Here is a 27,752-nt window from a genome sequence, read left to right on the forward strand (position 1 = left end):
GAGCAGACAACATGGCGCCGTCCAAGAAGCCCAACGTGAAGAAGAGCGACGCCGAAAACGGCCAGACTTCATATAAACAAACCCTAAACACCAAAACAGAGCTTATATTACAGAGCAGGAAGCATGCGAACAGTATATTCGACCTGCTGGAATACCTCCAGGTAAGATTAGCTTGAGTTTTGGAGGAGCTCTTTGTTGGTCTCTCACATTGGTTCACTTTCTGTATTTCTTTCTAATCTGCAGTCTGAAAACGAGAAAGAAGTCGTTTTTGCGATCAGCGCCTGCCAGAGGTTATTCTGCAAGTTATTACAGAGAGGAGCGCTGTATGTTGGTCAACTACCAAGAGAAGAAGAGGTTCTCCAAGGTAAATGTAGATTTAAGTGCAACATTCCAAAAATGTTGGGACAAAGTACAAACTGTAAATAAAAACGGAATGCAATGATGTGGAAGTTTCAGAATTCCATATTTTATTCAGAATAGAACATAGATGACATATCAAATGTTTAAACTGAGAAAATGTATCATTTAAAGAGAAAAATTAGGTGATTTTAAATTTCATGACAACAACACATCTCAAAAAAGTTGGGACAAGGCCATGTTTACCACTGTGAGACATCCCCTTTTCTCTTTACAACAGTCTGTAAACGTCTGGGGACTGAGGAGACAAGTTGCTCAAGTTTAGGGATAGGAATGTTAACCCATTCTTGTCTAATGTAGGATTCTAGTTGCTCAGCTGTCTTAGGTCTTTTTTGTCGTATCTTCCGTTTTATGATGCGCCAAATGTTTTCTATGGGTGAAAGATCTGGACTGCAGGCTGGCCAGTTCAGTACCCGGACCCTTCTTCTACGCAGCCATGATGCTGTAATTGATGCAGTATGTGGGTTGGCATTGTCATGTTGGAAAATGCAAGGTCTTCCCTGAAAGAGACGTCGTCTGGATGGGAGCATATGTTGCTCTAGAACCTGGATATACCTTTCAGCATTGATGGTGTCTTTCTAGATGTGTAAGCTGCCCATGCCACACGCACTAATGCAACCCCATACCATCAGAGATGCAGGCTTCTGAACTGAGCGCTGATAACAACTTGGGTCGTCCTTCTGCTCTTTAGTCTGAATGACACGGCGTCCCTGATTTCCATAAAGAACTTCAAATTTTGATTCGTCTGACCACAGAACAGTTTTCCACTTTGCCACAGTCCATTTTAAATGAGCCTTGGCCCAGAGAAGACGTCTGTGCTTCTGGATCATGTTTAGATACGGCTTCTTCTTTGAACTATAGAGTTTTCGCTGGCAACGGCGGATGGCACGGTGAATTGTGTTCACAGATAATGTTCTCTGGAAATATTCCTGAGCCCATTTTGTGATTTCCAATACAGAAGCATGCCTGTATGTGATGCAGTGCCGTCTAAGGGCCCGAAGATCACGGGCACCCAGTATGGTTTTCCGGCCTTGACCCTTACGCACAGAGATTCTTCCAGATTCTCTAAATCTTTTGATGATATTATGCACTGTAGATGATGAGGTGTTCAAACTCTTTGCAATTTTACACTGTCGAACTCCTTTCTGATATTGCTCCACTATTTGTCGGCGCAGAATTAGTTACTTCTGAGAGCCGCTGCCACTCCAAGATACTCTTTTTATACCCAGTCATGTTAATGACCTATTGCCAATTGACCTAATGAGTTGCAATTTAGTCCTCCAGCTGTTCCTTTTTTGTACCTTTAACTTTTCCAGCTTCTTATTGCCCCTGTTCCAACTTTTTTGAGATGTGTTGCTGTCATGAAATTTCAAATGAGCCAATATTTGGCATGAAATTTCAAAATGTCTCACTTTCGACATTTGATATGTTGCCTATGTTCTATTGTGAATACAATATCAGTTTTTGAGATTTGTAAATGATTGCATTCTGTTTTTATTTACAATTTGTACTTTGTCCCAACTTTTTTGGAATCGGGGTTGTAGTTGTGGAGGAGAGGAACAATCACATCTGGTCCTGATCTGGGATTGATTTCACAGAACATGCACAAGGTGCTCAGGATATTGGAAATACACGAATATAACCTGAACCCATGTACACTTTCAGTGCCCTCATCCCCTGAAGGTACAGTATCTGGGTAGGAGTGGTCATAGTGCATTTAGATTTGCTTAATTGGCTGACACTTTGATCCAAATTTACGATTAAGGGTTTTTCCTCAAGGGCCTAACAGTGACAACAGTAATAATAATTATAATACATAGGGCCAAATTACTCAATTCTGATTGGTCAATCAAGGAGGGCTTTTTTTCCTTAAAGTGCATATCCTGGACCAAATTCGTTTTTTTTTTTTTTTTTAATATGAAAGAATGTCCCTTTACACACTCATCCAGAAGGGTAATTTTGCACAAGGCCATCTGTCTACAGCAAAAAAAACCAAAACACGTCTGGAAAAATCCCAAGGGAGTCTGGAGCCAGATTCGTGACGTCACCTGTGGAAGCGCCAGCAGGCTGCGCGAGCTTGCACGGTTTCAGTGCACAGTCTGTGTAGACCAAGTTTAGCAGCTAGCGATTTTGCATTGAAATATGGAATTGTCACCTGAGCGCAATCTTACTTCACCTTTGGATGAAGAATGTAATGTTGCTACACCCTCCTACGATACATCTGTTAACCGTTTTAATAATTACGCGATAACGTTGAAGAAATTTGCAGAAAACCACCAGGTCGTTTTCTCATAAACAAACCAGCGCTGATGTAGGATTCAGAAGGAGGCGTCCCACACGCGACGTCACGAAAATCAATGTTTCCTGGGAAATCCAAATGCCAAGTTTTTTCAGAGGCGGACCAATTCGCCTCAAATGGCTTGATTTTCACCTGAATTTTTCTGGTATTGCACAAGGTAAAAAAATTGCACAAAATGTGACATATTTTGACCAAAGTTTAATATAAAATAGGAGAATTACATTGATCTTGCTCCTGAGTTTACCCAAGATGTGCCCTTTAAGATCGCATGGTAAGGAAGACGTAGATTAAATTTTTGTCTTTCCCTCATTACAGTAGAGGCCTACTTGACTAGCGGCATATTCTAGCGATTGTAGTAATAACTCCGCATCTTTTATGGATTCTGAGATCTCAGATGATAATAATAATAATAATAATAATAATAAACTTTATTATACCCTCCACAAAGAAAGTTGAGGGGGGGTATATAGGAATCACCCTGTCCGTTGGTCCATGTGTCTTGTAAGCGCAACTCCTCCTAAACGGTTTAATGGGTTCTGATGAAACTTTACACAGTTGCAGTATACCACCTGAAGATGTCCATGAAGGAAAATAATCCCGAACCAAGGTCTTAAAGATACTCATTTTCGTACATGGGTCATTATCTGATAATGTGGCTGTTGTTCTACTCCATGAAATTGTACCAAATGGATTTAGACCCCATATATTATTGAGATGAATGACGAATAGGAATTTGAATCATGATATTGCAGGGGTATCGTTTTTGAAGTTCACACACCGTTCCAGTTGACAAATTTAGTTGGGGGGGGATATTCTATACTGAGTTTACTTACAGTCCGAGTTCATATAGTGCTCTGTATGCAATACTCTAAAGTACTTAACAAATTATATTCAAAACATGGAGGAAAAAATTACTTCATTGAAGAAACTACATATGGGAAAGCCATTTTATTTGAAAAATAAAGATACATTATTACCATTAAATACTTCTATTACATATTTTGTTGCTTTTTTTTTATTGGAGTTTTTGAGGAGTTTATATTTTGTCCTCGGTTGGTTCAGCAACACACACCGCAATTTTTTTCCTCAACTCATGGTATATGAGTTGATATCTTAGTAGTAGAGTAGCCAATCAGACCGCGTGATTGCTCATATCCAGTGAATGATAGAATAATCGATGATTGATTTTTTCCAATAACGGCACATCCCGAATTCTGATTTTCCTCTTCTACCAAAGTGACTTTTATCCATTTAGAGTTACATTAAAATTATATTGGCTTGCTTTTTTTTTTTTTCCGTGGTCTATCAGATATATTCCATTCAGCTAGCATGATACTGAACGAGTCGAAGTGAATGGAATATATCTGATATAGAGGGCTACCACATGACGTCACCGCGCTGCGAGATTTTGTTAGGCACCATATTGGAAGACCAAGTACATGCACTCACAATATAAAACAAAGTACAAGCGAGAGTAAAGTGACACAATGGATGATAATTCGGGTTATGTGAGTACATTCCCAGCTGCAGAATGGGCACGGTATGTGGAGAAACTGGCTGTGATTGATGGGTTTGACCCATATGATAAGACTCGCGGCAAGGGAGAATGGGAGGACCTGACACCAATTCTGCCATCTGTTTGCTACCCAGACATTGTAAACTATTTGTTGTTTACACCCAGTGCCTACACTGCTGATGACTTGAAAGCCTACAAAGGGCTACAGGCTTACAATTATGTTGTTAGTGGCTTGGGTCGTGATATTACAGCTGTTATTAAGAATAACCTACACATAGTTATGGCCAAGGTAATCTTGTTGATATCTTTTAATAATATATCTTTTCAGTTGAAAAATTAATACTTTTCGTTACTATTAAGGTATCCATAATTTAGGTTAATTTATCCAAATTATACATATGTATTTATGATCTATGCCTACACAACAACTATGCTTTATTTATATAATAGGAGGGAGAGCAAGCCCCAAACCATCCTAAATTATTATTATTATTATTATTATTATTATTAAATTGTAGAAGTCTGGGAGGCTTGCTCCTCATACAGTTATCAACTTGGGGCCAATTTAGCATGTTTTAAATCTGAATTTCTTGCGTTTGCTTACCTCAAAGTGTCCACAGATCATGCACAGACTTATCCATTATATCCACAGTTTTTTGCCAAGTCTCACACAGGTTTCTTTCAAGTCTACTGTTGGGCCAGTAAATCATAAATAAAACAGCTCAGATTTGTTTGTTTAAGTCGTTTGCCACTCCACTTTATTCTCGTGGGTTCACATACCGCTGCCGTTATTTCCCCCTAATCACGAGTTTGTTGGTCTTCCAAAATGGCGCAGGGTCGGTTTACTCCCGGTTTCGGGTGACGTCAGTGAAATCCCTCGATGGAGCACTTGCATGTGACGTCACAGCCGATCCAGATTGTGACATACGCCATCTTGTCGGTCAAACGCCATATTCCGCCTTCTACTTCTGGTTCTACTTCTGCTTTTACTTCTACCTTTTCTTCTGGAAAACCCTACTATATACAATTCTACTACAACGGCTGCGGCTACAAGCTCTCCCTACCTGTGCACGTTTTTTTATGTTTTTTGTGTGTATTTTTGCGTGTTGTTCGTCTGTACCGGACTTCAATATCCACTACAACCGTATGGACTTACTGGACATTGGTTTCCAGCAGAAAATGATGATTTGTAGCGATTTCCATCGCATGCACAACATTCCAGACGAGATAGCGAGACCAGCAGGGTCTCCGTGGATTGTTATCGGAGGCAAAGCGAAGGAGGCGGCGCCGGGAGCGGAAGCAAAAGCGAGGCTGCAGAGCCGGCCTGTTGACTAAGCTCAGAAAACAGCCACTCAAACCTCCACTGCTAAGCCTCTATCTCTCCAACGCCAGATCCATGTAAACAAGACGGACGATTTGGAATTACAGCTGGAATTACCTTATTCTATTCTATAATCGGCTGGTCAGTGCTATACTCAATACTTAAGTGACTTACCCATCCAATGAGGATTCTTGTTTACAAGATGCCACATCTGAGTCGCTGACAAATCCTGAATTTCTGTAAAGATAACTGTCCAGAGATTTATAGGCACGCAGTGCTTCACCACTGAACAGCGAGGGAAAGTTAATGAGGTAATTATACACGTCCGGGTATTCTGCTGGCATTTCAAAATCCGGTCGTGAAAACTCCGTCCGGTAAGCCATAAGGGTCACAAATCTGTAGATCGTTTATTTTAGACATATATCTAGTTATCTGTTCATTAGAAAAATGAGCCGTGTAGTCCGTTGGTTGAAATTGATCCATTCTGTACACGAGTGCAGCAGTATTCAGCTGTGTTTTTGACCGACAAGATGGCGGTTGTGTACTTTCCGGTCACGTGACTGCAAGATCTCTATACCACAAAAAGAGCCATTATTATTATTATACACACTCCTTTCGGGTGTTTAACGCGTCTTTCTCTTTCAAACTTCTCTCAAAACCTTCCCTGTTTGACAAGGCAAACCTGGCGGCCATGTTTGTTTACAAATTGTCACAGTTGCTCGATAGTGCGGAAGTTTTACGTGTCCAACGTGTGATGTCATGCTGTCTTGACGACAATGCAATATTGTAAACCATATTCAACGCTCATGCCGCCTTTTTCTTCTTTAGGGTTTTTTGGTGGTTGGCAAACCAACTTAAAGGTGCATTACCACCACCAACTCGGCTGGAGTGCGGAACAACAGATTTTTTCTGGGGGGGGGGTAGACGACTATATTCTTTTAGCTCTTTCTGTTTCTTTTAAATACTTGATGATAAAGTGATATCTGGCTTGATGTGCGCTGCCATTTTGTTTTTCTCTACTCACGGTATATGAATTTATTTATTTATTTATTTTTACTGATTTTGGATTTCTTTTATCTCTCCAGGTGACCGGGATGCAGATGAAAAGTACCACATATTTGTAAGACACCGTTATAAGAGCTGTGTGGAGCTGCTGCTGGAGAACATGAGCCATGAATCTTACCAAGTAAAGGTGAGTGAACTAAGCTATGAGGGCTGTTCATTTAAAAACCAACCAACCAAACAAACAAACCCAACCCTAGCTATTGTACATGTCTGTGTACGTGCAGTATGTGCTCAGTATCCTGTGGAACATGTGACACTTCAGAATCTTGTACGTCCTACATTGCGTTTGTATTTGTTATGGTAGGAGAGCGCGCTGTGTGCTATTATGAAGTTCGCAGCAGCCGAGGGGAAGCATCCTCTACAGAAACAGGACTGGACTGAGCATCACAGATTCCCCAAAGAGCTTCTATCAGTGAGTACTTCAGAAAACAAAATGCTTTCACTTTAAATGTTCCTCATTCAGGGATGAGAATTTTCCGCCGATTGGCGGATTTCCGACTTTTTCAGACCAAAATGATCGTTTTTGAGATCGATGTAAATCCGTTGAGATTTTTTTTTTTTGGGGGGGGGGTTTTGATTAACGATCTGTGGTCACCTTATAACGCAGACATCCCAAGTCTCCCGGAAGTTCCGGGAGTCTCCTGCATATTGATAGAAGCGAGCAAGAGCGTGCGCGCGCAACATTAAGGTCTGCATCACGCATCTTAGAATGTGCGCGTGCGAGGGAGACTGTGTGCAGTGTTGCCAGATACTGCTGACGTTTTCCAGCCCAAAATATGTTCAAAACCTGCCAAAATGCACTTAAAACCACCCAATCTGGCAACACTGCCCGTGTGCCTGTTCATGTAGCGCATGCCAGACAAAGAGCATCTTGATTGGGTTACTCAGCAAAATAAGCCAGTCAGCTTTCAGTGTGGGCGGGCTTTTATCTCTCTTCTCGAGGACCGGAGTTTTCAGCAGTGTTGCCAGATTGGGCAGTTTCCCGCCCAAGTTGGGCGGTTTCAAGTGCATTTTGGCGGGTTTTGAACATATTTTGGGCAGGAAAACGTCAGCAGTATCTGGCAACACTGGTTTTCAGTTGTATTGAGTCAGTGCAGCCTACAGGATCGGCATGGCAGAGAGAGAGCGCGTGCCCCCAAAAATATATATCAATTACATGTCATATATAAGTGTGTATCTTTTATAAATGGGATTAGCTTATCTAATGTAGCATGTTGGGGGAGAATCATAGTATCATATCTATATTTCTGATGAAATTTTAAGTATGATAGCATGTATAACTCTCCTACTTATTGCTCATTTCATGGGGGGGAATTGCTGGGATGTGCCGCGCGGGAGCGTCTGCCCAAATTTTTTAGGCTGAGATGAACTTATAGTTTTTGATTTAAAAAAAATTTCCAATTTGTAATGCCTATTGTACATGCCTGTTCTTTAATTCAAAATCACCATCTCGATCTTCAGATTGCCCGTATGGTATCTGTATTACATTACACAACATCCTGTCCAGATAAAACCTAGTTAGTCCACACAACAGTTGAAAGGGAAGTGATGAGTGATGTTGAATGTTGCCTGCTTAATATGCAAGAGCTCCTGCTACCATGATAACATCAGAAGAAAGCTTCAGAGAATTATATGACAGAACTTTTTCCTGGTTTGCACTTCATTTTAAAGGATTAGAGTATTCAAAGACATGAATAGCAAAAATGCAGAAATATAATACTGTAGAGCTCGTTTATATTAAAAGGTGCATTGATTTTTTGAAATCATCAAATGTGAATTGATTAAAAACAAGTCTCTTGTACCATATTAATCATTTTCACCTGGGAGTCCACCAAGAAGGGGAATTTATTTCCAAATAAATAGCAAATTTTTGCTGATAAAATTAATGGTTTTGGGGTGAAAAAAAAAAATAGCCAAAAATCATTAGCCCCATGGGCCCGGGCCCCACCCCGGTTTTTTCAGACTTTTAAAATATTTTTCATTGTCATCCCTGCTCATTGATGTAATTACAGTAAGTGCTCATTGTATGATTCACTTAGTCGAGCTGTCCTTATGAATTACTACATTATCCTTTACACACGCGCTATTGAATTCTCCAAGCTGATTGGTTAGAGCATGGTTGATTTCGTTTCCTTTAGTATAAATATGCAGGCGATTTTATAGAAAATTGCACATGCTGATTGGTCGAGAGATTCGGACTATTTCTCGATCATCACTTTGAGCGACTTGGTAAAATAGCGGCGAATCGCTTCGTCACCGTAAGTGAGGAAGAATTACACATTATGAAAGAAAATGCTGTTCCTAAAAGCACTAAAGACGCTACGACGTTTGGTCTCAAATTATTCAAAGGTAAGGTGGAATTGTGATTGGTTTTATCGATCTCAAAACAAAGTATTTTATGTGACTCGACGTAGATAAGTGACAAGTCTGAGTGTCATTCTTACATTTGCATGCTGCTTTTGAAGCTTGAAATAAATTATTTTTTTAGTTTTAAATAATCATCTGTGTATCTCATTATCTCTAGCCGCTTTATCCTGTTCTACAGGGTCACAGGCAAGCTGGAGCCTATCCCAGCTGACTACGGGCGAAAGGCGGGGTACACCCTGGACAAGTCGCCAGGTCATCACAGGGCTGACACATAGCCCATGTTTACATTAGACCGTATCAGTGGATCATCAGATTAACGTTTTTAAAACGATTAGTGTGCACACAGCAACACCAATACATGATTTGCGTGCACACAACAATACCAATACACGGATACGCTCGGCTCCGCAGGCATCCTGCGCTCCAAATCACTCCGCCCTGAACAGCGAGTGCCCTCTGGAGGGTGCGCACTCCGGCCCTGCGCAGCTCACAGAGCGCGCGAGTGAAGCGCACTAGCAGTGTTTTCGGGACTGAGCCGCTGTGTGTGTGAGCCCAGTGCATATCACTTACCACTCGCAAGTGGAAGGATGGCAAGCCTAAAGACAATCATAACTACACAATGGGCAGTATTTGCATCAGTATTTGCAGTATTTTCATACTTTTATACTCTTTAATGAAAGGTGATACAAGGCGGAAGTCCGCGCCGTTTTTCAGCAGTCGCGTCACATGACCAACGCCAGCGAATCAGGAAGGTGGATGTCACAGTGACGTTGTCCAATGAGACGCCAGCTAGAGCTCAGCACAGCGTATCCTCATATTCTGAATGTTTACACAGCACCGGCGCTGACACGATCTGGATTGAATACATGGACGCTGGCGGATTCCCGTTTCCAGGCGGTTTAATGTAAACGGACAGTGCATCCGCGAAGAAAACGAGACAGATACGGTCTAATGTAAACGTAGCCATAGACACAGACAACCATTCACACTCACACCTACGGTCAGTTTAGAGTCACCAGTTAACCTAACCTGCATGTCTTTGGACTGTGGGGGAAACCGGAGCACCCGGAGGAAACCCACGCGGACACGGGGAGAACATGCAAACTCCGCACAGAAAGGCCCTCACCGGCCACGGGGCTCGAACCCGGACCTTCTTGCTGTGAGGCGACAGCGCTAACCACTACACCACCGTGCCGCCCCGTGTATTTATACTAAAACAATTGTCCGTCTCAGGCTCGGTGAATATCGGTAAATAATAACCAAAACTGTCTCAGTAATTATTCACCGATATTCACTTCACTTTTGGTGAATACTTATTAAATAATGGCAGCGGTGTCAGTCGTTCCAGCTGCAAGGTTCATATTAACTGTGTTTGGGCTATATGTAGAGTGTTGAGGTGTGTGTGTGTGTTTGCAGGGGGTGGTGTGGGTTCTGCTCTCGGAGAAAGACGACATGGCTCTGCTGATCTCCAGGTTTCAGGAGTTTCTCGAAATGGATGATGTGCGCTACTATGTTATGAATTTGGCGCGCGACAACATGCACAAAGTGATGGACAGACACAAACGGGTGTGTAGATGGAGGGAGAAATGTTCAGACTGTGAAGACGTTTTTATTTTTCTTTCCTTGTCTTTTTTTCTCTCCCTCTCTCAGGACTGGCTTTAATAGTCCATACAAATGGAACTTTATACTATGTTTAAAAAAAAGTCCTTTTTATTTGGAAACAGCACGTCAGTTCTTTTTCGTTCCTTCTTTTCCCCTCCCTGCCATTTTCTTTTCTTTTGTTTATTTTTCTTGCTTTCTCCATCCCTCCCTGGCTTTCTGTTTTTCTTTCTTTACCCCTCCTGCCATTTTTTTATTTTCTTCTTCTATTCATTCATTCTTTTTCCTATCCCTTTCTCCCATTGCCATTTTTCTTTTTCTCCCATTGCCCTTTTTCTTTCTTTTTCTTTCTCCCGTTGCCCTTTTTCTTTCTTTCTTTCTTTCTTTCTTTCTTTCTTTCTTTCTTTCTTTCTTTCTTTCTTTCTCCTGTTGCCCTCTTTCTTTCTTTCTTTCTTTCTTTCTTTCTTTCTTTCTTTTTCTTTCTTTCTTTCTCCTGTTGCTTTCTTTCTTTCTTTCTTTCTTTCTTTTTCTTTCTTTCTTCTGTTGCTTTCCTTCTTTCTTTCTTTTTCTTTCTTTCTCCTGTTGCCTTCTTTCTTTCTTTCTTTCTTTTTCTTTCTTTCTCCTGTTGCCTTCTTTCTTTCTTTTTCTTTCTTTCTTTCTCCTGTTGCTTTCTTTCTTTTTTCTTTCTTTCTTTCTTTCTTTTTCTTTCTTTCTCCTGTTGCCTTCTTTCTTTCTTTTTCTTTCTTTTCTTTCTCCTGTTGCTTTCTTTCTTTCTTTCTTTCTTTCTTTCTTTCTTTCTTTCTTTCTTTCTTTCTTTTTCTTTCTTTCTCCTGTTGCTTTCTTTCTTTTTTTCTTTCTTTCTTTTTCTTTCTTTCTCCTGTTGCCTTTCTTTCTTTCTTTCTTTCTTTCTTTCTTTCTTTCTTTCTTTCTTTCTTTCTCCTGTTGCTTTCTTTCTTTCTTTCTTTCTTTCTTTCTTTCTTTCTTTCTTTCTTTTTCTTTCTTTCTCCTGTTGCTTTCTTTCTTTTTCTTTCTTTCTCCTGTTGCCTTCTTTCTTTCTTTCTTTCTTTCTTTCTTTTTTCTTTCTTTCTCCTGTTGCTTTCTTTCTTTCTTTCTTTCTTTCTTTCTTTCTTTCTTTCTTTCTTTTTCTTTCTTTCTCCTGTTGCTTTTTCTTTCTTTCTTTCTTTCTTTCTTTCTTTCTTTCTTTTTTTCTTTCTTTCTTTCTTTCTTTCTTTCTTTCTCCTGTTGCTTTCTTTCTTTCTTTCTTTCTTTCTTTCTTTCTTTCTTTCTTTCTCCTGTTGCCTTCTTTCTTTCTTTCTTTCTTTCTTTCTTTCTTTCTTTCTTCTGTTGCGCTTTCTTTCTTTCTTTCTTTCTTTCTTTCTTTCTTTCTTTCTCCTGTTGCTTTCTTTCTTTCTTTTTCTTTCTTTCTCCTGTTTCTTTCTTTCTTTCTTTCTTTCTTTCTTTCTTTCTTTTTCTTTCTTTCTCCTGTTGCTTTTTCTTTCTTTCTTTCTTTCTTTCTTTCTTTTTCTTTCTTTCTTTCTTTCTTTCTTTCTTTCTTTCTTTCTTTCTTTCTTTTTTTCTTTCTTTCTCCTGTTGCTTGCTTTCTTTCTTTCTTTCTTTCTTTCTTTCTTTCTTTCTTTCTTTCTCCTGTTGCCTTCTTTCTTTCTTTCTTTCTTTCTTTCTTTCTTTCTTTCTTTCTTTCTCCTGTTGCTTCTTTCTTTCTTTTTCTTTCTTTCTTTCTCCTGTTGCTTTCTTTCTTTTCTTTCTTTCTCCTGTTGCTTTCTTTCTTTCTTTCTTTTTCTTTCTTTCTCCTGTTGCCTTCTTTCTTTCTTTTTATTTCTTTCTTTCTCCTGTTGCCTTCTTTCTTTCTTTTTCTTTCTTTCTTTCTCCTGTTGCTTTCTTTCTTTTTCTTTCTTTCTCCTGTTGCTTTCTTTCTTTCTTTCTTTCCTTTTCTTTCTTTCTCTGTTGCCTTCTTTCTTCTTTTTCTTTCTTTCTTTCTTTCTTTCTCCTGTTGCTTTCTTTCTTTTTCTTTCTTTCTTTCTCCTGTTGCTTTCTTTCTTTCTTTCTTTCTTTCTTTCTCCTGTTGCTTTCTTTCTTTCTTTCTTTTTTTCTTTCTTTTTCTTTCTTTCTCCTGTTGCCTTTCTTTCTTTCTTTCTTTCTTTCTTTCTTTCTTTCTTTCTTTCTTTCTTTCTCCTGTTGCTTTCTTTCTTTCTTTTTCTTTCTTTCTCCTGTTGCTTTCTTTCTTTTTCTTTCTTTCTCCTGTTGCCTTCTTTCTTTCTTTTTCTTTCTTTCTTTCTCCTGTTGCCTTTCTTTCTTTCTTTCTTTCTTTTTTTCTTTCTTTCTCCTGTTGCTTTCTTTCTTTCTTTCTTTCTTTCTTTCTTTCTTTCTTTCTTTCTTTCTCCTGTTGCCTTCTTTCTTTCTTTCTTTCTTTCTTTCTTTCTTTCTTTCTTTTTCTTTCTTTCTCCTGTTGCTTCTTTCTTTCTTTCTTTCTTTCTTTCTTTCTTTCTTTCTTTCTTTCTTTCTTTCTTTCTTTCTTTCTTTCTCCTGTTGCTTTCTTTCTTTCTTTCTTTCTTTCTTTCTCCTGTTGCTTTCTTTCTTTCTTTCTTTCTTTCTTTCTTTCTTTCTTTCTTTCTTTCTTTCTCCTGTTGCCTTCTTTCTTTCTTTCTTTCTTTCTTTCTTTCTTTCTTTCTTTCTTTCTTTCTTTCTTCTGTTGCGCTTTCTTTCTTTCTTTCTTTCTTTCTTTCTTTCTTTCTCCTGTTGCCTTCTTTCTTTCTTTTCTTTCTTTCTCCTGTTGCTTTCTTTCTTTTTCTTTCTTTCTTTCTTTCTTTCTTTCTTTCTTTCTTTTTCTTTCTTTCTCCTGTTGCTTTCTTTCTTTCTTTCTTTCTTTCTTTTTCTTTCTTTCTCCTGTTGCCTTCTTTCTTTCTTTCTTTCTTTCTTTCTTTCTTTCTTTCTTTCTTCTTTCTTTCTCCTGTTGCTTTCTTTCTTTCTTTCTTTTTCTTTCTTTCTCCTGTTGCTTTCTTTCTTTCTTTCTTTCTTTCTTTCTTTCTTTCTTTCTTTCTTTTTCTTTCTTTCTCCTGTTGCTTTTTTCTTTCTTTCTTTCTTTCTTTCTTTCTTTCTTTCTTTCTTTTTCTTTCTTTCTCCTGTTGCTTTTTTCTTTCTTTCTCCTGTTGCTTTCTTTCTTTCTTTCTTTCTTTCTTTCTTTCTTTCTTTCTTTCTTTCTTTCTTTCTTTCTTTTTTTCTTTCTTTCTCCTGTTGCTTGCTTTCTTTCTTTCTTTCTTTCTTTCTTTCTTTCTTTCTTTCTTTCTCCTGTTGCCTTCTTTCTTTCTTTCTTTCTTTCTTTCTTTCTTTCTTTCTTTCTTTCTTTCTTTCTTTCTTTCTCCTGTTGCCTTCTTTCTTTCTTTTTCTTTCTTTCTTTCTCCTGTTGCTTTCTTTCTTTTTCTTTCTTTCTCCTGTTGCTTTCTTTCTTTCTTTCTTTCTTCTTTCTTTTTCTTTCTTTCTCCTGTTGCCTTCTTTCTTTCTTTTTATTTCTTTCTTTCTCCTGTTGCCTTCTTTCTTTCTTTTTCTTTCTTTCTTTCTCCTGTTGCTTTCTTTCTTTTTCTTTCTTTCTCCTGTTGCTTTCTTTCTTTCTTTCTTTCTTTCTTTCTTTCTTTCTTTCTTTCTTTCTTTCTTTCTTTCTTTCTTTTTCTTTCTTTCTCCTGTTGCCTCTTTCTTTCTTTTTCTTTCTTTCTTTCTCCTGTTGCTTTCTTTCTTTTTCTTCTTTCTTTCTCCTGTTGCTTTCTTTCTTTCTTTCTTTCTTTCCTTTCTTTCTCCTGTTGCTTTTCTTTCTTTCTTTCTTTTTTTCTTTCTTTTTCTTTCTTTTCTCCTGTTGCCTTTCTTTCTTTCTTTCTCTTTCTTTCTTTCTTTCTTTCTCCTGTTGCTTTCTTCTTTCTTTTCTTCTTTCTCTGTTGCTTTCTTTCTTTCTTTCTTTTTCTTTCTTCTCCTGTTGCCTTCTTTCTTTCTTTTCTTTCTTTCTTTCTTTCTCCTGTTGCTTTCTTTCTTTCTTTCTTTCTTTCTTTCTTTTTCTTTCTTTCTCCTGTTGCTTTCTTTCTTTCTTTCTTTCTTTCTTTCTTTCTTCTTTCTTTCTTTCTCCTGTTGCCTTCTTTCTTTCTTTCTTTCTTTCTTTCTTTCTTTCTTTCTTTCTTTTTCTTTCTTTCTCCTGTTGCTTTCTTTCTTTCTTTCTTTCTTTCTTTCTTTCTTTCTTTCTCCTGTTGCTTTCTTTCTTTCTTTCTTTCTTTCTTTCTTTCTTTCTTTCTTTCTTTTTCTTTCTTTCTCCTGTTGCTTTCTTTCTTTCTTTCTTTCTTTCTTTCTTTTTCTTTCTTTCTCCTGTTGCTTCTTTCTTTCTTTCTTTCTTTCTTTCTTTCTCCTGTTGCTTTCTTTCTTTCTTTCTTTCTTTCTTTCTTTCTTTCTTTCTTTCTTTCTTTCTTTTCTTTCTTTCTCTGTTGCCTTTCTTTCTTTCTTTCTTTCTTTCTTTCTTTCTTTCTTTCTTTCTTTCTTTCTTTCTCCTGTTGCCTTCTTTCTTTCTTTCTTTCTTTCTTTCTTTCTTTCTTTTTCTTTCTTTCTCCTGTTGCTTTCTTTCTTTCTTTCTTTCTTTCTTTCTTTTTTCTTTCTTTCTCCTGTTGCTTTCTTCTTTCTTTCTTTCTTTCTTTCTTTCTTTCTTTCTTTCTTTCTTTCTTTCTTTCTTTCTTTCTTTCTTTCTCCTGTTGCTTTCTTTCTTTCTTTCTTTCTTTCTTTCTTTCTTTCTTTCTTTCTTTCTCCTGTTGCCTTCTTTCTTTCTTTCTTTCTTTCTTTCTTTCTTTCTTTCTTTCTTTCTTTCTTTCTCCTGTTGCCTTCTTTCTTTCTTTCTTTCTTTCTTTCTTTCTTTCTTCTGTTGCGCTTTCTTTCTTTCTTTCTTTCTTTCTTTCTTTCTTTCTTTCTTTCTTTCTTTCTCCTGTTGCCTTCTTTCTTTCTTTTTCTTTCTTTCTCCTGTTGCTTTCTTTCTTTTTCTTTCTTTCTCCTGTTTCTTTCTTTCTTTCTTTCTTTCTTTCTTTCTTTTTCTTTCTTTCTCCTGTTGCCTTCTTTCTTTCTTTTTCTTTCTTTCTTTCTCCTGTTGCCTTCTTTCTTTCTTTTTCTTTCTTTCTTTCTCCTGTTGCCTTCTTTCTTTCTTTTTCTTTCTTTCTTTCTCCTGTTGCTTTCTTTCTTTTTCTTTCTTTCTCCTGTTGCTTTCTTTCTTTCTTTCTTTCTTTCTTTCTTTCTTTCTTTCTTTCTTTCTTTCTTTCTTTCTTTCTTTCTTTCTCCTGTTGCTTTCTTTCTTTCTTTCTTTCTTTCTTTCTTTCTTTCTTTCTTTCTTTCTTTCTTTCTTTCTTTCTTCTGTTGCGCTTTCTTTCTTCTTTCTTTCTTTCTTTCTTTCTTTCTTTCTTTCTCCTGTTGCTTTCTTGCTTGCTTTCTTTCTTGCTTTCTTTCTTTCTTTCTTTCTTCTGTTGCGCTTTCTTTCTTTCTTTCTTTCTTTCTTTCTTTCTTTCTTTCTTTCTTTCTTTCTTTCTCCTGTTGCCTTCTTTCTTTCTTTCTTTCTTTCTTTCTTTCTTTCTTTCTTTCTCCCGTTGCCCTGTTTTCTTCCTTTCTCTGTCTCCCGTTGCCCTGTTTTCTTCCTTTCTCTCTTTCTCCCGTTGCCCTGTTTTCTTCCTTTCTCTGTCTCCCGTTGCCCTGTTTTCTTCCTTTCTCTCTTTCTCCTGTTGCCCTGTTTTCTTCCTTTCTCTGTCTTTCTCCTGTTGCCCTTTTTTCTTTCTCTCTCTCTCTCTCCCGTTGCCCTTTTTTCTTTCTCTCTCTCTCTCCCGTTGCCCTTTTTTCTTTCTCTCTCTCTCTCTCTCCCGTTGCCCTTTTTTCTTTCTCTCTCTCTCTCCCGTTGCCCTTTTTTCTTTCTCTCTCTCTCTCTCTCCCGTTGCCCTTTTTTCTTTCTCTCTCTCTCTCCCGTTGCCCTTTTTTCTTTCTCTCTCTCTCTCTCCCGTTGCCCTTTTTTCTTTCTCTCTCTCTCTCTCCCGTTGCCCTTTTTTCTTTCTCTCTCTCTCTCTCCCGTTGCCCTTTTTTCTTTCTCTCTCTCTCTCTCCCATTGCCCTTTTTTCTTTCTCTCTCTCTCCCGTTGCCCTTTTTTCTTTCTCTCTTTCTCCCGTTGCCCTTTTTTCTTTCTCTCTTTCTCCCGTTGCCCTTTTTTCTTTCTCTCTTTCTCCCGTTGCCCTTTTTTCTTTCTCTCTTTCTCCCGTTGCCCTTTTTTCTTTCTCTCTTTCTCCCGTTGCCCTTTTTTCTTTCTCTCTTTCTCCCGTTGCCCTTTTTTCTTTCTCTCTTTCTCCCGTTGCCCTTTTTTCTTTCTCTCTTTCTCCCGTTGCCCTTTTTTTCTTCCTTTCTGTCTCCCGTTGCCCTTTTTTTCTTCCTTTCTGTCTCCCGTTGCCCTTTTTTTCTTCCTTTCTGTCTCCTGTTGCCCTTTTTTCTTCCTTTCTCTCTCTTTCCTCCTCCCTCTATCCCTCCCTGGCTTTCTATCTATATTTATTGACCCCCTCTGCCATTTTCTATTATTATGTTCTTTCCTTTCTTATTTTCTTTCCTTTTCTCTTTCTCTCAGGGAGTGGATTTTATAGCCCATAGAAGTGTAACTTTTATAAATGGCTAACTGAGTTGAAGAGGGTGTTGTTGGCAGGTTTGTTATAAAAGTGTCGGCAGTGAGCCAGCGTTATTAAGAGTGTAACTTCCACTGATGCACTGATTTGTGTGGCTTTGACAGGCCAAGGTGTCTGTGTACCAAAACAACGTTTTCACACTGCTCACCAACATCACTGTGCCAAGCCACGATTCAGAAATCACGAACTTCCTGGTCAAGCAGATGGGTGAGTCTCACTTTGTGTATCAGTCCTTGAATAAAGTGAACGGATTAACACACTGACACCATCAATACCTTTTCAGCTAAAAACAAGGACTGGAAGGCAGCCAAATTAAAAGTGAGTAAAAACCCGAGTGATGACTGTGTCGTGTTTTAAAGGTGCAATAAATGTAGAATATGGAAAAACTAACTGATTATAAATTCCTGCATCCTGCAGGAGCACAAGCGAGCGTTTGAGCTGATGTGGTTGACCTTCCTGAAGTACAAGGTGACAGTAAAACTCTCCTCACCAGGCTGGAGTTCTGAACAGCGCTATTTCAGGATGGATGCTGTTTAACCAGGATTTGTTTTTTCCTGCAGTTACCCATGAGCATGTATAAAAAGGTGCTGGTCATCCTGCACGACTCGATTCTGCCCTACATGGACGACCCGACGCTGATGATCGACTTCCTGACTGCAGCGTACAGCGTTGGTGAGTCGGAGTCTGTTCAGCCTGCCAGCTCTTTACTCCGTTTCGTTACAGACTCTCCAATCAACATGGTTAATAAATACCTTTTTGTATCAACAGTTCCTGGCCCTGATTTCAGGAGATGGTTAATTAACTAGATGAACTCGCTTTATTCGAGCGTCAGACTGAAGCTGTTCTGTCAGTGGAAACATTCGGTGTCACTCGAACAGATTGTATTGAGTTCCAGAGAATTACGCTACAGCGCGATGGGCCTGAAAAAACACTGCTGCTGTTTGTCCAGTTTTATCCACTGCCTTTTGTTCTGGGGTTAATGTTTTTTCTTTTCCACATTTCCCTCCCTTTTTTTTCCCTCCCTCTTCTAGATTTTTCTTTCCTCCATACCCATCTTTCTTTTCATCCATACTTTTCTTATTCCCTCTATACGGTACAAGCCTGCCTTTCTTTCTTTCTTTCTTTCTTTCTTTCTTTCTTTCTTTCTTTCTTTCTTTCTTTCTTTCTTTCTTCCATCCATGTTTTCGTATTCCCTCTGTACATGTATTTCTTTTTCTTTCTTCCCACCATACTTTCTTTCTTATTCCCTCTTTACAAGCCTTTCTTTCTTTCTTTCTTTCTTTCTTTCTTTCTTTCTTTCTTTCTTTCTTTCTCTTCCATCCATGTTTTCTTATTCCCTCTGTACATGCATTTCTTTTTTTCTTTCCACCATACTCTTTCTTTCTTATTCCCTCTTTACAAGCCTGCCTTTCTTTCTTTCTTTCTTTCTTTCTTTCTTTCTTTCTTTCTTTCTTTCTTTCTTTCTTTCTTTCTTTCTTTCTTTTCCATCCATGTTTTCTTATTCCCTCTGTACATGTATTTCTTTTCTTTCCCCCATACTCTTATTCCCTCTTTACAAGCCTTTCTTTCTTTCTTTCTTTCTTTCTTTCTTTCTTTCTTTCTTTCTTTCTTTCTTTCTTTCTTTCTTTCTTTCTTTCTTTTTCTTTCTCTTCCATCCATGTTTTCTTATTCCCTCTGTACATGCATTTCTTTTTTTCTTTCCACCATACTCTTTCTTTCTTATTCCCTCTTTACAAGCCTGCCTTTCTTTCTTTCTTTCTTTCTTTCTTTCTTTCTTTCTTTCTTTCTTTCTTTCTTTCTTTCTTTCTTTCTTTCTTTTCCATCCATGTTTTCTTATTCCCTCTGTACATGTATTTCTTTTCTTTCCCCATACTCTTATTCCCTCTTTACAAGCCTTTCTTTCTTTCTTTCTTTCTTTCTTTCTTTCTTTCTTTCTTTCTTTCTTTCTTTCTTTTCCATCCATGTTTTCTTATTCCCTCTGTACATGTATTTCTTTTTTCTTTCCACCATACTCTTCTTATTCCCTCTTTACAAGCCTTTCTTTCTTTCTTTCTTTCTTTCTTTCTTTCTTTCTTTCTTTCTTTCTTTCTTTCTTTCTTTCTTTCTTTCTTTCTTTCTTTCTTCCATGTTTTCTTATTCCCTCTTTACAAGTCTTTCTTTCTTTCTTTCTTTCTTTCTTTCTTTCTTTCTTTCTTTCTTTCTTTCTTTCTTTCTTTCTTTCTTTCTTTCTTTCTTTCTTTCTTTCTTTCTTTCTTTCTTTCACATCCATGTTTTCTTATTCCCTCTGTACATGTATTTCTTTTTTCTTTCCACCATACTCTTCTTATTCCCTCTTTACAAGCCTTTCTTTCTTTCTTTCTTTCTTTCTTTCTTTCTTTCTTTCTTTCTTTCTTTCTTTCTTTTCCATCCATGTTTTCTTATTCCCTCTGTACATGTATTTCTTTTTTCTTTTGTTCTTCCTTTCCTCCCTACTTTTCTGATTCTTTCTGTACAAGTAGTTTTCTTTTCCTCCATCCTCTCTATTTCCTCTGTACAAGTTTCGCTCTTTCTTTTTTTTTCCCTCCCCTTGCCCTTTCTTTCCTTCTTTCTTTCATACTCTTTCTTGTTCCCTCTGTACAAGTATCTTTCTTTCTTTTTTTTTCTTATTCGCTCTGTACAAGCCAGCCTTTCTACCACCCTTTCCACCCCTCATTCCATTCTGTTTTTATCTCCCACCCAAACGAAGTTTAACGGGGCATATAGAAACGGGTTTCGTCTGTCTAGTCACGTTTTCGTTTCCGGGCCATATCTTTAAAACTACTGGAGATATCTTCATGAAACTTTGTATACATATCAAGCAACATGTGAACTGGTGCCTTTTGCTATTTTGGATTTTTTGAAGAAAAAAGTATTTTTCAGATTTTTACATAAAAAAATAGATTTTGACTTCGTTTCTAAGAGCAATGTTCGTTTCTGGAGCGTATATCCAAAACTATTCATGATACGGATTTGAAACTTGGTATACATGTTAACAAGGTGATGTAGATGTACCTTTTCATATGAAGAAATTTAAAATTTTCACGTTTCCATGGAAACAATTTCAGACTTAGTCTCTCAGGTTAGTCTTAGGGGGTAGGTTTTGTTTCCGGAGCAGAACTTGAAAACTGAGTGGTACGGTCTTGAAAGTTGGTATATGTGTTGATTAAGTAATGTATATGTCCTTTTTGATACTAAGAAATGTGAGAAATGTTAATTTTTAGCTCACCTGGACCAAAGGTCCGGTGGGTTTATGCCATGGGCTGCTGAGGTCAGTGTAAAGAGGTAGGGTTGGTTTCCTGCGGCAGAACTTGAAAAATGTGACACATAATATCTTGAAACTTGGTATTTAGGGCGGGGGATATAGATGACTCTGTCGTCTTGTCTATTTTGCTTTTTCTTTCCTTTTTCCACCCTTCCTTTCATTTTGTACCTTCTTTTTGTTCTGTTTTATTTTAGTTTATTTTTTCTGTTCTTTGTAGCAACAGTGGATATTTGATTTTTTTTCTTCTCTGTTCTCCATCAGTGCATGAATCTCTACCTTCATTGTTGCTTGTTTGTAGTTATAATTTATAAATGTGGTTACAGTAAACCAGGGCTTTGAACCGGTTCAAGGAATGAAAACGAAAACCGGGAACTTTTTCTATTTCACATGGAACAGAAACGAAACCAGAAACTTTATTATTTTTTATGTTCCGGAACAGAAACGCTTATTAAAAATAATGGTAACCGGTTAATACCGGTTTTTATTTCGTTCCTCAAAGTTTCCGTAGCCTACAAATAAAAAAGTCATTCTACTCCTGCGCAAGTTTCTATGACCCGCTGGGGTTCACTTCCTGTGTGACGTTCGCTGACTGAATGGAGAGAGCGGGAGGGTGGACTACTATCACGTCTCCACATCTTACATAAGAGGTAAATATTGCAGTCTATCGTTATTCAAAAACGTCAATTTCAAACACGATATCAATATATTTGTCCACGTTAATGAGAGGCTTGCGAACATTAAATGACGTTAACCTCTGTTAGCCTATCAGTGCATAGGGCCTGACTAGCCTTTGGTAACACACTAAACGAATTATCTTTCATTTTTGGCACTTTTTCTGTTTGTGTAGATGGGAAGACATACTGAGAATCCAAATCGCCAACATTTGAAATAATAATTGTTTTGAATTATTTCTTGTCTTATTTAATGAAGGTTGTAATAGAATTGGCCTACATTTGGCTTAAACTGGATGAGACAGAGACATAATTTTATAGCCATTTGTTAAACAGCTGACAGGGAACGTAATTAACCGTTCCGGGAACGAAATTTTTTTGTTCTAACCGGTTCGGGAACGTCTATTTAATGGTGGAACCCAAAACCGGAAACGTTAAAATTCCGTTTCTGTTCGGAACGAACCAATAGGAAAAAAATTCTGGTTCAAAGCCCTGCAGTAAACTAATTGCTCAGAAAACACACAAGTATTAATTCCAGGATGGCACATTCTTTAAAATAAAATCCAAAAATATAACGTGAAAATTCAGAGAGACCTGCATCATGATGATAACCAATTACCACTGCACTTTTACAAACCGGTTTCAGTGTAGATGATAGTGAAGAGATCCTTCAAGGAAAACCCTGAGAGATGAATTCTAGATGGTTCTGAATGTAACAGAGATATATATTTTTAGTATTTTCCTCACCATCTTCCACCGTGTGTTGGACTTCAGGTGGTGCCATCAGTCTCCTGGCTCTGAATGGCCTTTTCATCCTCATCCACAAGCACAATCTGTAAGTACCAACAAACTGTCCGCTCTGAACAGCATGCAGTATTTCTTTCGTGATTCATCACAGAAATTGATCAGCAGATCTCTTGTTTATAAAACAGAGATTATCCTGATTTTTATAAGAAGCTGTACAACCTGCTAGACGTTTCTGTATTCCATGTGAAGTACAGAGCGCGGTTCTTCCACCTGGTCAACATCTTCCTATCCTCCAGGTAAACCTTTACAGCTTCAGATGACCACTCTACTCTCCCGTATACTCCGAAGGACAGCTCCAATGTGTGGGTTTTGTCTTGTTTTCTTTCCGCAGCCATCTACCGGTTTACCTTGTCGCAGCGTTTATTAAGCGGCTGTCTCGGCTCGCCCTGACAGCTCCCCCGACTGGCTTGCTCATAGTACTGCCCTTTATTTGTAACCTGATTCGCAGACACCCGGCATGCAGAGTCCTCATCCACAGACCCAGTGCTGCTGACGGTACGGCATGAACTTGACAACACTAATGAGAAAAGAAAAGCAGAAAAAGTTGTATATCGAGAATGAAAGTGTATTTTCTTTTCTTTTCTTCAGAGACATGTACTGATCCATATGTGATGGAGGAAGAGGATCCTGCTCAGTGTCGTGCCCTAGAGAGCAGTCTGTGGGAAGTTAAGGCAAGTTTCATATGAAATAATGTTGAATTGATTCTCCTGAGCTCAACATTTCTGTTTTTAACAAAGACGCTGAAGAGAGGTCGAGTGGCATGATTCTAAAGTAATAGTTAGATTAATACGGGACGGCCTTGGGCTGAAGTGCCCAAGAGTGGCGGCGCACACGTATGCAGCGGCTTTGCTCTCTTATGATGAACTAAATTTCGTTGTACATCTGTGCAGTGATGATAAAGGCATTCTATTCTCATCTCATCTCATTATCTCTAGCCGCTTTATCCTGTTCTACAGGGTCGCAGGCAAGCTGGAGCCTATCCCAGCTGACTACGGGCGAAAGGCGGGGTACACCCTGGACAAGTCGCCAGGTCATCACAGGGCTGACACATAGACACAGACAACCATCCACACTCACATTCACACCTACGGTCAATTTAGTCACACCAGTTAACCTAACCTGCATGTCTTTGGACTGTGGGGGAAACCGGAGCACCCGGAGGAAACCCACGCGGACACGGGGAGAACATGCAAACTCCACACAGAAAGGCCCTCGCCGGCCACGGGGCTCGAACCCGGACCTTCTTGCTGTGAGGCGACAGCGCTAACCACTACACCACCGTGCTGCCCACATTCTATTCTATTCAGAGTATTGGTTTAGATGAATAATGTTGTAATAATTATCTCCAGTTCATATAGGATAAGTGATATGTTTCAGTCACAGAGATGGAAGTGTCTTCATGATAATGTTGATCAATTTTACAGACTTGAACAGTAATGACTACTTGTTCAAAGGTTTACGGCTGTGTACAATTCTGTGAATCATGTCATACAGCCTTACACAGTCCACTCTTTTCAGTGTTTCCCCTACCATTATGTGGGGGGGCACAGTTCCCCCACCATAATACTGGGGTTCCCCCACCATAATACTGGGGTCCCCCACACACACACATACACACTTTGTCCAAAAAAACCCAGAAGTGCAGGCACTAGGACCATGCAGAAAGCGCGCTTTAATCTCTTAACACTTATTGAAAAAGATTTGTCAAAGAAATGTTCTATTGTAAAACAAATTGATTTAAAAATAATTATATGGTTAGTTTTTTCTTTTTTTTTTTTTATCAGACATCTAGTTTTAGGTTTGTTTACCTGACATGTTTCGACGTACGTAACTGTCGTCTTCCTCAGAGTGTCACCGGATGTTGTTGGTGACGCATCTTATCAGCTGATGTTTCCGAATATGTGACCTTCCTGTCTGGTTTGACAGGTCGGTCACGTCTTCTGCTGTCCGTTCGTCCCCTGCAAGATGGCACTCCAGGTATGGGAGAGCATGTACGCTCCCTCATCCCGGTTGATGGTCCTCGGGCTTCGCTTTCGAAGGAAATTTTCCACAAGAAAAAATGAACATAAAAAAGAGTGCGAAAAGGAGACAGCTACAAGACAAACCCGAACAATAAAAGAAAAGGCACAACAGGAAAATTACAAGTCAGCCATAACAGACCACTGCAAAAGAGAAAATCACATTATGGACTGGGGGAATGCCAGAGTCATCCGCACAGAAGATAACAAACATCAGTGCTGGATCAGGGAGGCCATGGAGATCCGAAAGCGAAGCCTGAGGACCATCAACCGGGATGAGGGAGCGTACATGCTGTCCCATACCTGGCGTGCCATCTTGCAGGGGACGAACAGACAGCAGAAGACGTGACCGACCTGTCAAACCAGACAGGAAGGTCACGCCTTCGGAAACATCAGCTGATAAGATGCGTCACCAACAACATCCGGTGACACTCTGAGGAAGACGACAGTTATGTATGTCGAAACACGTCAGGTAAACAAACCTAAAACTAGATGTCTGATAAAAAAAAAAAGAAAAAAATAACCATATCTAATATAAGACATAATGAACGTAATCGAGAGATTAAAAATAATAATATTGTAAAAAGAGTCCTATTGTGGGTGGCACGGTGGTGTAGTGGTTAGCGCTGTCGCCTCACAGCAAGAAGGTCCGGGTTCGAGCCCCGGGGCCGGCGAGGGCCTTTCTGTGTGGAGTTTGCATGTTCTCCCCGTGTCCGTGTGGGTTTCCTCCGGGTGCTCCGGTTTCCCCCACAGTCCAAAGACATGCAGGTTAGGTTAACTGGTGACTCTAAATTGAGCGTAGGTGTGAATGTGAGTGTGAATGGTTGTCTGTGTCTATGTGTCAGCCCTGTGATGACCTGGCGACTTGTCCAGGGTGTACCCCGCCTTTCGCCCGTAGTCAGCTGGGATAGGCTCCAGCTTGCCTGCGACCCTGTAGAACAGGATAAAGCGGCTAGAGATAATGAGATGAGATGAATCCTATTGTAAAAATTGTTCTAATTATTGTTCTAAAATACAAGTGAAGACTCGAAATGCGGTTCCTTTAACTGTTTGTTCAGGTCCAAATTCTCTGGTAATAGGAGCCTTGGGGAGGGGTCCTGCAGGTGACTCTGCTCCCCCCAAAAAAAACCTAGTAAACTTGGGGGGGGAAATGCTGCTTTTTATTTTCTTCTCTTCTGAAAGAAGACTTAATAGAGACTAATTTCTTTTTGTTTAAAAAAAACTTTTTTTTATGAACCTCCACCACAATCACCTTGTTTGTTTGTTTTTGTTTGTTTCCCCCCTTTTTTACTCTTTTAGACCCTGCAGAGTCATTACCATCCAGACGTTTCTAAAGCGGCCAAAGCAATAAATGAAGCTCTACCCGAACCCGAGGATGATATCAGCAAGCTGCTCGAACTGTCCACTTTTGAAGTGTGTACAAGAGCAATAATGTGTTTTATAAATGATATTATAACCTGAAGTTTGATGCACTTAACATTGTTTGTTTCCGTAGCTGATGGAGCAAGACCTGAAGAGCCAAAGCCGGTCAGTGCCACTCGAGTTCGATTCGGCTGCTGGTCTGCTTCAGAGTCCCAGAGAAGTGTTGGGCCTCCACTTCTCTCTAGAGTAGCCACTACTTCTCTCTGTCTCGTTGTTATTGTAATGTTCCACTTTTATTTACTAACCTTTCAACATTGAGAAAAAGAAATACAATTTTTAAAAAAAAATCCTAATTTGTGAAAGTGTGACTGAATCTAAAATAGAGGTGAACTGTAGTCCTTATAAGAATCTCAGGCAAGTTTAAGCTGTTACGCAAGGCTAGCTCGGCTCGAGTGGAGTGAGAAGCCCAAATTATAATTGCAATCTGTTTCACTTTTTTTGTACGTGACAACTGACAGTTCGATTCACTTCACTGAGCCTTTTTGATTACAGAAGTTACATCATTGCCAAAGCATTGAATTGACACACACATCTTCATACAATACAAACATAGTTAAATGAGGGAAACAAATATTTCTGTAACATTTTAATATTATGCAGGTTGAAGCCTAAATTATCATGAAATGAGTCTGTACAATGACGCACTGTCTCATATACACACACTGGCAGATCTGCCAAGTTGTTTGTTTGTAATATAGTGCCTGTTTGAACTATTTATATTTTCCGTATGTCACCCGAAACATATTTTCATAATTAACTTGACTGCATAGGCTTGTGCAAAAACTGTCATGACTATGGGATGTGAGCAAGTCTGAGATCCTAATGATAGCCTTATTGCATCATAAAATGTGAGCGCTTGTCATGATCCATTATCCAAATACAAATCATGCTGTTAGACTGGTTTACCAGGCGAAAGGGGATTGTGTAGTGTAAATATGGAGCTGTGGACCTGTAACTTTTTCCTGTTAACTAATTATTTTTATTTAATTCATTTTAATAGAAAACACAAATGAACTTTCTTTCTGCTTTGGTCACGTGATACTATAACAATGAGCATTCTTAATGGGATTCATTAATGCTCTGACCAATGCTAGTCATTCATTCACTCATTCATAGTGCTTCGGAGGTGACGTGGAGAATATTTTTAATAGCAAAGTGACGCTCCATACTTAAGAGAATACTTGTTTTTTGATGCCTTTTGTGACTACGATGTTTGTGTACCACCACAGGGTACCCAATCATAAGTTCAAGGTAGCGTATCTCATCGGTTGTTGCTAAAACCTGTGACACGGAACAGGACGTGACATGTTATCGCTTGGCCAGTGACCTCCCCGCGAGACGGGACAGGATCGACTCATGACATACGGGACGGGAGATTATGTCCCATCCCGTCTCATGTAATCGTCATCGCGCAAGATGGCAGCAATTATTCCATAGAGTATGTTATCCAAACTATACCATGACACCTGATAGGACAGCTAAGGTAAGGTCCCCTGGGACGGGACAGGACAGGTAATGTAAGGCCAAAAAAAAAAAAGTGTGTTTCCGTACCGCCAGACCCTAAACTTTTTTTTCGTTTTTTTCCCAGTCGCGACTTTTACATATAACCCAACCGCGTGAACCGGAAGTTTTTGTCACTCACTGGGAAAATCAGGGCTTTCCACAAGCGCCGGCTGCCGGCCATACAGCCAACTACACAATTAAGTCCAGCCGGCTACTTTAATGACTATTATTTTTGTAGCCCACAGGCTCTAAATATTAATTTTCGATTTTAACAAAATTAAATGTTTATCTAACGGACTGACAATAATGTCAAACTGAACCGCACTCATTTAAGTTGTGATTCGCGCTGTTTGTACCGATAATAACCACAAATTCCCCGCAGACTTCGTTGATGAAGGGAGAGTAACTGTAAAACATGCGAGTGCAGTTTTCGCACAGCATTGGCTCGGCGGCGCTAATAGTTCACCACGTGTTTTCTTGACCTTCGGAGCAGCATTTTGTGGTCTGCTGCTCAACAAATCTGGGAAGTTCGCCAGTAATCGACAGTCGAGATTGTCTCCTGATGGATTCACAACGATGGGTTCTGTATCATCTGTAGTCCCTGGAAAATGGGCCCTTTTGGGTTGTGCACACATGATTTCATGTTGGTCCAATTTCACTTTGGTTTGTATTTCCTGCAAACAGAGGCTTGGGAGTTTAATGCAGCAGGTAGAACTCAAAATCCATAATCTGAGTATCTGGTCTGAAAATCTGCTGGACTGACACCAGATTTGGTATTTTAAAGGGA

The 27,752-nt window shown here is 39.1% G+C and overlaps 1 protein-coding gene across 1 annotated transcript; it reads left to right on the top strand.

Annotated features, from left to right (window-relative positions):
* Positions 1 to 27,752, top strand: noc4l (nucleolar complex associated 4 homolog). Its single transcript, XM_060935522.1, has 15 exons — positions 1 to 161; positions 244 to 364; positions 6,639 to 6,745; positions 6,923 to 7,030; positions 10,402 to 10,551; positions 17,369 to 17,471; positions 17,548 to 17,582; positions 17,682 to 17,732; positions 17,825 to 17,936; positions 21,990 to 22,050; positions 22,148 to 22,258; positions 22,354 to 22,517; positions 22,611 to 22,693; positions 25,340 to 25,453; positions 25,536 to 27,752. The coding sequence occupies exons 1-15, from the start codon at positions 12 to 14 to the stop codon at positions 25,650 to 25,652; spliced, it is 1,587 nt and encodes a 528-aa protein (XP_060791505.1). The 5' UTR covers positions 1 to 11; the 3' UTR covers positions 25,653 to 27,752.

Source organism: Neoarius graeffei, chromosome 12 (genome assembly GCF_027579695.1).
Source record: "Neoarius graeffei isolate fNeoGra1 chromosome 12, fNeoGra1.pri, whole genome shotgun sequence".
In the NCBI taxonomy this organism is placed as follows: Eukaryota; Metazoa; Chordata; class Actinopteri; order Siluriformes; family Ariidae; genus Neoarius; species Neoarius graeffei.